General features: G+C 37.5%; 2 protein-coding genes across 3 annotated transcripts; both read right to left on the minus strand.

The window, feature by feature from the left end:
- Window positions 1-528: 528 nt before the first annotated feature.
- On the minus strand, window positions 529-3,339 carry LOC111385244 (cytokinin riboside 5'-monophosphate phosphoribohydrolase LOG8-like). Of its 2 annotated transcripts, XM_023009621.1 has the most exons (7): window positions 3,147-3,339; window positions 2,630-2,727; window positions 2,439-2,469; window positions 1,958-2,057; window positions 1,794-1,864; window positions 1,573-1,716; window positions 529-758 (listed from the first exon to the last, which is right to left on the minus strand). In XM_023009621.1, the coding sequence occupies exons 1-7, from the start codon at window positions 3,261-3,263 to the stop codon at window positions 669-671; spliced, it is 651 nt and encodes a 216-aa protein (XP_022865389.1). In that variant the 5' UTR covers window positions 3,264-3,339; the 3' UTR covers window positions 529-668. The 2 variants fall into 2 exon arrangements, with proteins under 2 accessions (XP_022865389.1, XP_022865390.1); XM_023009622.1 differs by lacking the exons at window positions 2,439-2,469; window positions 2,630-2,727 and having other exon boundaries at window positions 3,147-3,273.
- A 3,733-nt stretch (window positions 3,340-7,072) lies between these two features.
- Window positions 7,073-8,011, minus strand: LOC111385201 (squamosa promoter-binding-like protein 14). Its single transcript, XM_023009578.1, has 2 exons — window positions 7,614-8,011; window positions 7,073-7,124 (listed from the first exon to the last, which is right to left on the minus strand). Exons 1-2 carry the CDS (start codon window positions 8,009-8,011, stop codon window positions 7,073-7,075), a joined length of 450 nt encoding a protein of 149 aa, XP_022865346.1.
- Between the last annotated feature and the right edge of the window lie 3,733 nt (window positions 8,012-11,744).

Genomic DNA, 11,744 nt, shown 5'->3' on the forward strand with positions numbered 1-11,744 from the left:
GTTAAATTTAACTTGAAATTTTTATCAACTTTTAATTTACACCAAAGATCGACTAATCTTTTTCAAGATGAAGTCAAGCAAAAACTTTATGATGAAGCATCTTATCAATAATTTAGAATTTATTTGAAAGAACTTCTAGTCATGCTTCGTCTTGTAGAAGAGCTTCTCAAAGAAGCTACCATAAACTTGGTTCGTCTAAAAACTATTCTAATAAAATTAAACTACTTCCAAAAATTTATTCAAATATGTTTAAACATTACTTCTTACATCATAAGTAGTTTTGACTTTTTTTTAAAACCATGACAAACAGGCCTTTATTGACAAAGAAGTGAATCTATTAAATCCCTCTTTATGGTACATGCTGTTGTAGTATATTCAACAAATTTCGTTGTGGGACATTGATATGGTGCTCTAAAGTAAAAAACTTTATAAAAAGCACTGAGCAATTTCTAATGGCCGAGTGTGAATAGCTGCTAATATGACTACAAAATAGTGTTGTGATTGACCATTCTATTATGACAGAGGCACTATGCAAAACAAGAATGACAGTTTCTGCTGGAATTCAAAACCACAAAGAATGAAAAAGTGCACATAGTAATGCATTATATGAGGCCCCATCTAAACCCACTCTGTCACTCAAACAAATCCCACCACAAGCAATAATTTCCTTACGACTTGTGTTCCGTTGGGTAATCACCAAGTTTCTCCATCTGCCAGCTTTCTTGTGGGGCGACATGGTCATGGTAAGAAGTATATTGCTGAAAAGTAAAAGATAAAGATCAGTTTTTCTGTACAGTGTACCTCCTTTCAAACAATATAACTGAAGAAATATGGAGATTGTGAGCGTGCCTTGGAGCTTTCCCTGTCTAAATCATAGTGGTATAGAGAGGGTTATTGAGTACACTTCTCTTATAAAAAATATCCAATCCCAAAGGGAACGAGATATTTGGATATTTTTTGTCTTTCATCCTATTTATCATTATCACTATTATAATATTACCGGGTTAATGACTTAATGTTCTGATCTCAAGGCTGTATTGTTAAAGTTAGAGTAGGGTAGTACAGTCTACTTTATGAACTTTCTTGTATGTGAGCTACTTTCAGTCCACGATATAGTAGAATGGAGTTAAGGTAAGACTTAATTTCCATCACATTTTACATTCAGTTCTAATTTTCCTTCCAATCCAAACATAGGATATGATTTTCACTTCTACTTTTCACCTTGTCATTTCCTTCTCGTCTAACTTTCCACACTACCAACACACCTCTAATTCGACCGTAGCTAAATTTTTAACTTTGATGTCCTGCATTTTCAATCTGAACTTATTTGATATCATTAAATTAGAAAGTGAAAAGTAGTTTCTATTACTCTTCAAGAAACACTTGGTTGACCATCAAGAAAGCTCATGTAATATAAATGCAAAAATTTATATCAGGTGCAATTCAATGCATACAATCCGTTAAATTGACATGACCACTACTTGTTACTTGTACACCAAGCCTGGGAAGCAATGAGCGAAGATTTTAATAAATTGACAAGAAATCAAACAAAGGCAGGAGAGAACTTAGTACCTCCATTTTTGTTAAAAGCTCATTTGCCGAAGGCGCTGAAAGAACTATGTCCCTAGCACCCGGCTTGATGAAACCTTCTTCAACACCTTTATCAAATAACGTGAGCAAAGAGTTATAGTACCCATCAACATTGAGCAAACCAACCTGTGCAGAGAGTTACTCAAATCATTAGAAAATAATCCAATTCACCTAAACCATCAGGACACATGTAGATACATAACCGGTTTTTTATGAATTCCTAGTTGTGCCCATGTTATCATTTCTAACAACTCTTCCATTGTTCCATATCCTCCTAAGAAATTCAGGACAAGGAAATGCAGATCTTTAAGTTAATGGAGAACCAATAACTCTTGAGAATAAAATTGTTACCATTCCATGTACTTACCTGGAAGAGCAATAAAGGCCTCTGACTCCCTAGCCATTTCAGCTTTACGCTCATGCATGTCGGAAACAATTTTTACAGTTCCAATGGTTTCCCCTGATATCTGTCAATATCACTCATCAATGATACCTTATTTGAATGAAACTACTTTCATTGCAGGCTATACATAAACAGTTCCACAATGAGAACTAGTATCAAATGGAGTCAACAATGTGCATAGCAATAAAAGTTCAATTCAATTTCCATTGTAGCTTCTGCTCATTGCAGATTTTTAGTAATAGTTGACGCGCATCGAGAAGCAAAGCCGCGATAATAGAGAGCAACTGACTCTGATGCAAAGCGAAAATTTCAAACAAATTTCTAAAGAACAACATCATTACCTGTCCTCTAGTCTCAAAAAACATTGATTATTAACTAATCATACGTTGCAGCTCAAAATATTATTTGATCAATGGGATAAGGTTCCAAAATTTTGTCGAAATACCTCAATAGGAACAAGAGCTTTTGGAATGACTCTGCAATTATGAAGCAATAAACCAGCTAAGTGCTATGGAAATAAAGACAAACAGAGTGCCTAAACGGGAAAAAGAAAAGTGAAAGTTCAATGAACAACATGAAACAACTACGTCTGTTCCATGACTAACTGTGTTTTAAACCCGAATAAATGTTACATACCCAAGAACATCGCAGCCACCATCATAGACTCTCTGAGAAATTAACCCCATCAACCCAACACTTCCTCCCCCATACACCAAGTCTATCTTCCTATTAACCTGTCATCAACATCCACGAACCATAAAGTCATTAGCTTATTAACCAAATCAATCCCACTATCCAAGTAGAACCTTGACAAGAACAAAATCATGAGATGGTAAAGTTAAGCCCTAATCTCAATAGTAAACTTAGAATAATGATTAGACTCTCCAAAGTCCAACGAGTTATCAAAAAATCGATCATACCATGATAAAAAAACACAAACAAAACATACAAAGGGATTCTGTGAACATGTACAATATTCAACAACATAGAAAAGCTAAAAACCATTTGAAACAAAGTCAAAAACACGAGAATCCCATAAGCAAATACAGAAGTCAATGTTTTGACATTAAAACACAGAACAATAAAACATCCATGTCAACTGCTGTTAAATTAAGATCAAAATTCAATCAAGGATTGACTCATAGGAACCCACCAATTCATTGCCCAACTCAATAGCAGCATCACTGAAGACTTTCCTGTGACCCGGGTGGCTTCCACAGAATACACAGATCCTCTTGAACTTTCTATCGCTTCTTGTATTGTTCTCCATTCAATCTCCACTTATATAAAATTAATAAAAAATAAAAACTACTTTAGTATATTCAAAGTTCAGTTCTTGATACCATATATGTATATTAACGCACATAAGACAATATCAAAAGGAAAGATGAAATGGGTAAGCGAAGTGAGATAAAAGACATTTCTGGGTATTGCTTGAATTAATGAATTAGGCAGTTGAGGCCAAAGATTATTAATAAATTTTCAGAAGTGCCTGCGCTTATGTATATGTATTTTTGTGCACTCGCCAATGATTAAAAAAACATACGCAGCCCACATACTCTTCTCTCTGTCGGCTTTTAAATTTTTGATTAAGAGATTAATCAAAATTTTAAGCAGCCCACATACTGATATATAAAGATTTCACAGAGCAACATTAGAATTTGTTATTAAGAGTAAATTTCCACTTTCCAGCTCCAATAATGTCAAAATAGGATGCCAATCCTTAAAAATCTGAATTGAAATTGACCTAAACGAGTTGAGTCCACTAAATTTTCATCTTTTGCCTCCAAGGTTCCATTTGATAGATTTCTACTTTTACTTCTACTTTTTATTGAAGAGTTTCATTAAATAAATATATATGATCAATCTATTTGAAAAATGTTTTTAGTAACCAAAAAGTTATTCTAACATTATTTAAACAAAATTTTAAGTTAAGAAACAACTTTTGACTTTTTAAAACTCTACCAAATGGATCTTTAGCGATGTCAAAACGTGATCATCCCATTAAAAAAACACAACACAAAGCAACACAAACTAGTTCTCATGGTTAGCTAGGTCATCGCAGATAGGTCGTGCATGACCAAGAAAATCTAGTCTTGGGGAACCATGAGACAAATCTTCATGGACTAAACAACTCGGCCTACCTAGCTATGACAATCGATTCTCAAACCAATATACTGAAAAAGAAGTTTATAAAGGTAAAACTTAAAAAATGATTGGTCAGACCATTACACAACATTTATAAGTCAACTGTCCAATGCAATCCACTCCGCAGTCCGTCCCTGGCCACTGAGATATTTTCACATGAGTAATTCAAACCCGTCTATTTTTTACAATCCTCGCATCATTCTTGCTGTCTTACACTAGTTGCTTTTTTATCAAGAGGAAATTTCATTGAGTATCAAAAATTGGGTTTGCTTTATCAAAATTGTCACCTTTTAAATTTGCTATCAAAAATATCAATTTATAACATTTTTGCCCCTCTGAAATATTAAAATACCAAACTTGTGTTATGTGTATTGTGTCAGAATCTCAAATGACGGCAGACGAGAGCAAAATGCAAACCTAATTTCTCCAATTTTGACTTCTCCATTTCCCTCTCGTCTCTGCCTTTCACATTTGGACGCCCGTCGCTCTGTCTCAGTCGCTGACTCTCTTATTGTCTGGCCAAATCGCCGTCATCAATCGTCGGGGAGATCAGTCGTCGTTGCTGTGTCGAGTTACCGGCTTTGAAGATTTTGGAAATCTGCGTTTCAGTTATTTCTTGCCGCCGACGATCACCCACAGCCTCTCCGGTCTCTGGCACTGGCCCACTGCACCATGTTTGTGACAACAGACTCCGTGAGTCCGTGACTCGTGAGCCTCCTGCCTCTCTCTCTCTCTCTCTCTCTCTATTTTCTGCAAAATTGGTTCAGTTCGTGAGCTCCTTCCTCGCATGTGAAGTTCTTTATTCTCTTTTAGTTTCGTGCTTCCTATGGTATTGTCATTATTAATTGTTAATACTGTCACTTCCTTTCTGTATTATTATCTTGTTTAAGTGGATGCTTCTGTAGTTGTTAGGAGAGTGCTTCTTTTGGAGATAAGTGCGTTTCTGTACAAACTTTGTGCTAATATTAGTATAGTGTTTATTCAGCTCAGCCTGCTTGTAACATTTTAGCATTCTCATTGTGATTTTACTTGGATATGGCTTTGCTGTTATTGAGAAAAAATGAAGATGAATTTGTTTATATTAATGAGTCTTGGTTTGACAGAAATTGTTTTATTCAATGACATACATAGGTAATATACAATCAAAACACTAACACAGTTTTGAGAATAATCATTTGTGCAATTTGAATGATCGAATAGAACTCCATGTAGACAGTTTCAGTCGTACTACCTTAACTTCACTGCTCTACTACATCTTGGATGAGATATATCGTTGAATTTGTACTGAGAATCTTAGGAAGTTGTATAATCTGCATACACATCAAATCAACGAGGTATACGAATTGGGAAGGAACATGTAGTACCAGAATTCGCAGCAAGCAGTTTTTGCTTGCTTCGTGAGCCTATACTTGGTGAACTCCCTGGGCTGAGAAGAAAGCTTAGAATTCGATTTAGGAAATTGAACAATTAGGGATTGTGGTTTTGTGTAGTGTAGATTTTGGAAGTATAATTATCTTGGTGGTATTGAGTAATGCAGTCATCCTCTATGGAATTATAAAGTAATTTTAAATTTAAACTTGTCAAGTTTTGGTCAATTTTGTCTCGAAGTTGTCATGTTCCTTTTTAATTTGGTCACTGGATGTCAAACAATTTGTATGCTAAGGAGACAAGTCATGAGTAGAGAACTTGTTATGTATCCTCTTTTTGAAGGGTTAAGGCAATGTTTTTCATTTACTGGGTTGTTATGCTATTCCATATCAACTTATATTGCTTTTGTTGAATTTGAAAGGAGAATACTTAATATGCTACCATGAAAAGATTCCCACCACTTCAAAGAGTTGATGGAAGAAATTGTTTATTTATTGATTTATTTATTAATCATCAACTCATTCTCAGAGTGTTTTTAGGCTCCTCCAAAGGAGGATGATGTGGGTTAGGATCCCTGACCATAATACATAAATGGGAGGAGGGGCAGAGGCCTGATCTCCAACAAAGCAGCAAAAATACATAAGAATTAGGGCAAGAAAATATCAATTATTTATTCATTCAAAAGTTGTCCTTATTACAATGTAAAAGATTCGTTTATATAGGTTTCAAAGATTCTATTCTAAGAAAGAAATATCTAATAAAAGCTAGTAAATCAGCCATAATAATGTTTCGTAAAATATATTTTAAAACTAAAAACTAAATATAATAAAATCTCTTTTAATGTTGCATCACTTATGAAATAACATATTAGCTATTAAAAGATCACCAAACAATCAGCATAGCACAAGAAAACAAAGGATGGGTAGCTAAATTTACTGTCATAAGGCACCTACTAAAAGTCTAAAACCCATTGAAAAATATTAAATATTTCATGTCCTACAATATGATTCTTTATGTAGGCAACTAATCACGAAACATTTGAAACCTAAATTGCACTACTATTTTCTAGTAAACAATTAAGACGTTTTTATGTTTTTTTTAACTGATGTAAACCACTAGAACGAAGTAAGAACTGCTACTGTTTCCAATAGGATTCTTGTATTTTGTGCTATTCTAAGGTTGGTTGAAAGTGATTATAGAGTTTGGATGGGTATTGAAAGGTTACGGCGTGTATGGATTGGATGGAAAAGGTAAGGTTGGGTGTTTGGATTTGAGAAGGCATAGGTCAAATGAGAACGAATTTCTCTAATACAAAATTGACGCAGGAGCATATAATTTGTTAATAAACAAGAGAAATAACAAAAAGAAAGGTGGGCCAAAGAAGAGAAATTTTGAGGACAAGAAAATCAATCTTTATTAATTACAATGAATAAGCCCCTCTATTTATGGAGTAAATAACCTAAGAAGAAGTTAAGAAGAAAACAAACTTCTAATAAACTATAATTATATCAAAATAAATCTAATCTAATCTAATTGAAATTAAACTCTATTTTAAACTTCTATTTAACCTATAACTCCTTCTTTATTCCTATCTTGATCTCCATCAATATGGTACCTAAAAATACAATGAACAAACGTTCAGCTTATTTTTCTTTCTTAGCCTTTTCCAACATTTTATGGTCAATCTTATCAAACATGCCACTAAAGTTCACCAATGTCACAACCGAAATCTTGAATAAATTTTAAAAGGCCTTCGGATAAGGAAGTGAATAGCAACACTATCAACAAAACCAACTCCCGAGCAGAGAGTCTACTGCAAGTCTGTGATCATTCACACCATTGTAGTGACAAATTTAACACAATGAGTTTGACACGAACAATCAAATTCAACAAAAACATTATCCACACAATAAGATGAAACTAAACGGGAAAAAAAAGGATTATTCTAGAAAAGTAGCAAATAAACTATATGCAAGTGTGCACACAAAATCAGTAATTAAGTTATTGTGTGCATGCTCATGCGTGTACATTTAAATAAGGCAAGGGATGTACTTTTTTTTTCTTTTAAAAAGGAGAAAAAAGGAAATTAAAAAACAAAGCTGACCTGCTGCATTGCTGGCAAAACCTTTGCTCAAGGCCTGCAACAATGACCTTTGGGGACTTGGAGTGCGTACCACACACTTTGTGCCTTGAATAGTAAGCCTTAGCACCGCTCAGATCTGTCTCACACCCTTCCACTTGGCACCTTGGTGGCTGGCCACCTTGCACCACGCCGCTTCTCCTCTTCTTGGCAGGTGATGGGGGAGGTAGTCCGGCGGCCTTGGGCAGCAGTGAAGGCGGCCCACCACCAAATTTGTCCTGCACTCCAACACCTACATCTTCAAAGTAGATTTTCTTGCCAAACTTGAAGCCATTGAGTGATTCTGACCCACCAAAAGTAGATGAAGAAGAAGAAGCAGAGGCTGAACCAAGTTCCATTCTTGTTGTCTGGAACCCGTTCATCAGTGCCTACTGAGATAGTCTAATGAATACCACGTGCATTAATACCATGTTTCATAAAGTGTATCTTGATGAAACTGTCGTATTTCTTTTTGCATTTCTTTTCATGTTTTGATAAGTGATGGTGACTAGGTCTTGTTCACTCATAAATACACTGCATTTACATATGGCAGTGTGCTCGTTACACCTCGTCTATAGAAGTAGTTGAGGAAAGGAGAAAGATTAAGTGGGGTGTCCTCAATATAGAGTTTCATGGATTTTAAAACTCCATATAAATTGAAGTTTCCTCAATTTAGAGTAAAATATTATTCATTAAAATGTGGGTGTCCTCAATCTAGATATTTAGAAATACTTATAAATTTAGGTGTCCTCGATTACTAGTTGATTTAAAAGGATTTCGTTAATTAGATAGAATATGATGGATTTTGAAAGATTTCAAGCCATAAATATAAATACAAAATTGTGGAACAATTTTATCCCAATCGAGGACATACAATTCATTACCTCTGTTTTTGAATCAGAATTTGTGCAAACCGACATAACTTTTGAATTTCAGAAGTTTTGAGTGTTTACAGTTCGAAATGTGAGTTGATTAATTTACATTTTGTGCTTCCTAATATTAGATATGTTTTGCTTACTATAGTTTTGTCGTCAATTGCTATTGTCTTAGTCAGAGTTGATGTTTTGGCTTAGCATATTTGCACGTTGTTGTCTTCAATTGATATTGTCTTGAATTGCTATTGTCTAAGTCAGAGCTGGTGTTTTGTAGTCTGGATATGGCCGTTGAGGTGTACTTATCGTATTTGCACGTCGAGAACTATATCATGCACTACTTCGAAAATGTACACAATATTTTACACTATCACTCTCCATGCACTGACATGAAGTGTTGAATGACTTACCAACGAAGTGTCGTTCCCGACAGTTCGCAACAGAAATTCTCGACAGATGGAACAGTCGACAGATGAACTGTCGTTCCCGACAGTTAGGCTCAGTAATTCTCGACAGATGAGCCTCTCCATCGATGAACTGTCGGGAACGAGAGTTCATTTCTTCCCTAGTTATGCAAGTTGAATTTTGGTTCCGACAATACACGTAAGTTTCGCATTAAAAATACTGTTATGCTATGATGTCACGATTTTGTTCATTGATCCGTCGTTGCAACATCGTACGTGTGCTTCGCATTACTATTACTCAAACGTATGATCTCACGATTTGTAAGTGGTGCCAACATTGCATGTGTGCTTTTGCATTAACATAATTGCAATGCTATGATCCGGACATTTGTTGATTGATTAGTCAATGCACCTTGTTCGTTGAAATGTGGTTCTATTATTTCCGTCCCGACGTGTCGTGTGTCTTCAAATACTACCATCTGACGTATTAAATTTATGTTCAACTGCAGGAAGGTGCATGGATTTTGAATATCTGGTTCCAAAGAATGCGCGGCTGAGGACCCACATCTCACAGCGAAGCAATCTACGGTACGTGAAGACAGTCTTGGAGCATTTCGATGAGCGGCAGCGTACGGACTTCCGTAACTCATGCCTAGGGTTCTTATCCGAGGTTCGAGATCTCCAATTCTCAGCCCAACTAATCCAGCAGCTCGTTTTCCACTGCATACGAACTAAAAAGGCCAGCGAAATATGGTTTAAAGTGTAAGGCCACTTAGCCAAGTTTGGCCTGCAAGAGTATGCTCTCGTCACGAGTTTAATGTGTGGTCCTCTTCTAGATGACGCCGCGATGGACCGAGTTCTACAAAAGAAGAGGTTGAAGGATAAATACTTCAAATCAACGGAGAGGATTTCGTGTGGCGAACTTGAGAAGGCATTTCTCCGGTCGTCGACGCCCCGAGCAGATCGGTACAAGCTCGATTTTGCTCTAATCATCGAAGGAGTGTTCAATGCTCCGGATAACCATGCCGGTATTGAACTTCCGACGCCGTCGATCATGGACGATCTGGACATGTTCTATTCTTTCCCTTGGGGTAGAGTATCGTACATTCGTCTAATAAGGGGCTTCCGACGCAGACTGGGACGAAAATTTGTAGATGCCACAAATAAGAAGGAGAAGGCGATTACTTGTACAGTTCACGACTTCCCCATTGCCATGCAGGTACTACACACAAATTTTATACAACGTATTCATTATTTCATCAGAAATATATTGTCATTGGTTCCTTTAATGTTCAACTCACAGTTACTATCTGTTGTAACAGATCTGGGCATTCGAGGTAATACCAGAAATTGGGGATAGGTTTGCTCGGCGATTGGGTCATCAATCCCCATGGCTTTTGAGTTGGACATGTACCAAACAGCCGCAACACCAGACGTATGATGCATTTTTCAAGAATATTAAGGTATTGGATTGCGTTTCATGCATGCGATCTGCATGTGTCGTTACTCGTTACATTTTCGGTGACATTAATTTATTTTAAGTTGTAGCTACACGTGTCCACGACGCTTCGTCCCACCAAAGCCGAGATTGGACAACCATGTATCTCTACCCTCCTACCGTTTGAAGATCGTACTGTACCTGTGTTGGACGAGGTTGCAAGGGACATTATCCCTGCACTGCTTCACCCAGATCCTTTGCCCAGTGGGGGGAATGTTGGAAACTCAAGGGGGGAGTGCACAATGGTTTCCAGTGGAGGAGGCTCTGAGGACGATGATGAGTCGGGGGACAGTGAGGACGAGGGAGCCCGTGAGGAGACTGAAGGTGATAAGAGTGGAGACAACAATGGAGAGGCCTCGGACGAGGGGGACAGTGGGGACAGTGAGGATGACCACACTCGTACACCGCAAACTGGGACATATTCCTCTCCACCCATGCACAGACGTACTTCTCCCATTCATGCACCCTCCACATCTCATGTACGACAAGGTCAAACCTCTGGTGCGAGCCTCACGAAAGACGAGGTGGAGGAACTATTGCTCGACCAAAGAACGCTCATCGAAATTCGCCTGCGCACAGTGAAGCTTGAGATCATGCAGTACGTGACCGATGAATTTGTGAAGGTCAGGGACTTCATTTCTACCCTCGTCCTCCCAGCTCCCTCTAAAAGTACTCCACCTATGGCTCAGGCTGCAAAGGAGCCCACAGTCTTAGCTACTTCAGTCCATGGTATGTGTACTGCATTTAAATTGTTATCTATTATATGTTACTTATGTTTGTTGACATTGAGTACACATGGGATTTGTGACTTAGACGGAAATGGAGGCGACACCGACCCTGTCCTGGAATGTACGGAACTGCAAGGTATGTGCATCAATTACTATGGATACATTTTCATGTCTTCTTTACTATTTGATACTAGAAAATACGTAACCCCCTTACATTTTTACAATTGTTGTTTTGTAGTGCATGGAAGAGGCTTCTCCCCGTTGTCGATCGATCATGACGAAGATATGGATAAGGAAATGCAAGAGCGGAACGATACGTGTCTTAAGTACCGCATAATATTTGATTTCGTACATAGATCTCACCTCATTCGAAAGTGTGTATATTGTAAACCCTGAACGACACGCGATTTCTAATATTGGGTATGTTGGTACTCATGCGTAGGTGGAGCCGGCATGGAATCCGAACCAGCACTGAACGGTGACGACAGCGACGTAGCTTTCGTGGTTCGGGGAAACGTGAGGACGATGGTGTTGCGTCCCCTAGTGGCGTAGCGGAGGCGGACGGTACGTACACTACGGTGGATTACTTCTATTTCACTGCTTAGAGTAACGCG

This window comes from Olea europaea, unplaced genomic scaffold (assembly GCF_002742605.1).
Source record: "Olea europaea var. sylvestris unplaced genomic scaffold, O_europaea_v1 scaffold311, whole genome shotgun sequence".
NCBI lineage: Eukaryota > Viridiplantae > Streptophyta > Magnoliopsida > Lamiales > Oleaceae > Olea > Olea europaea.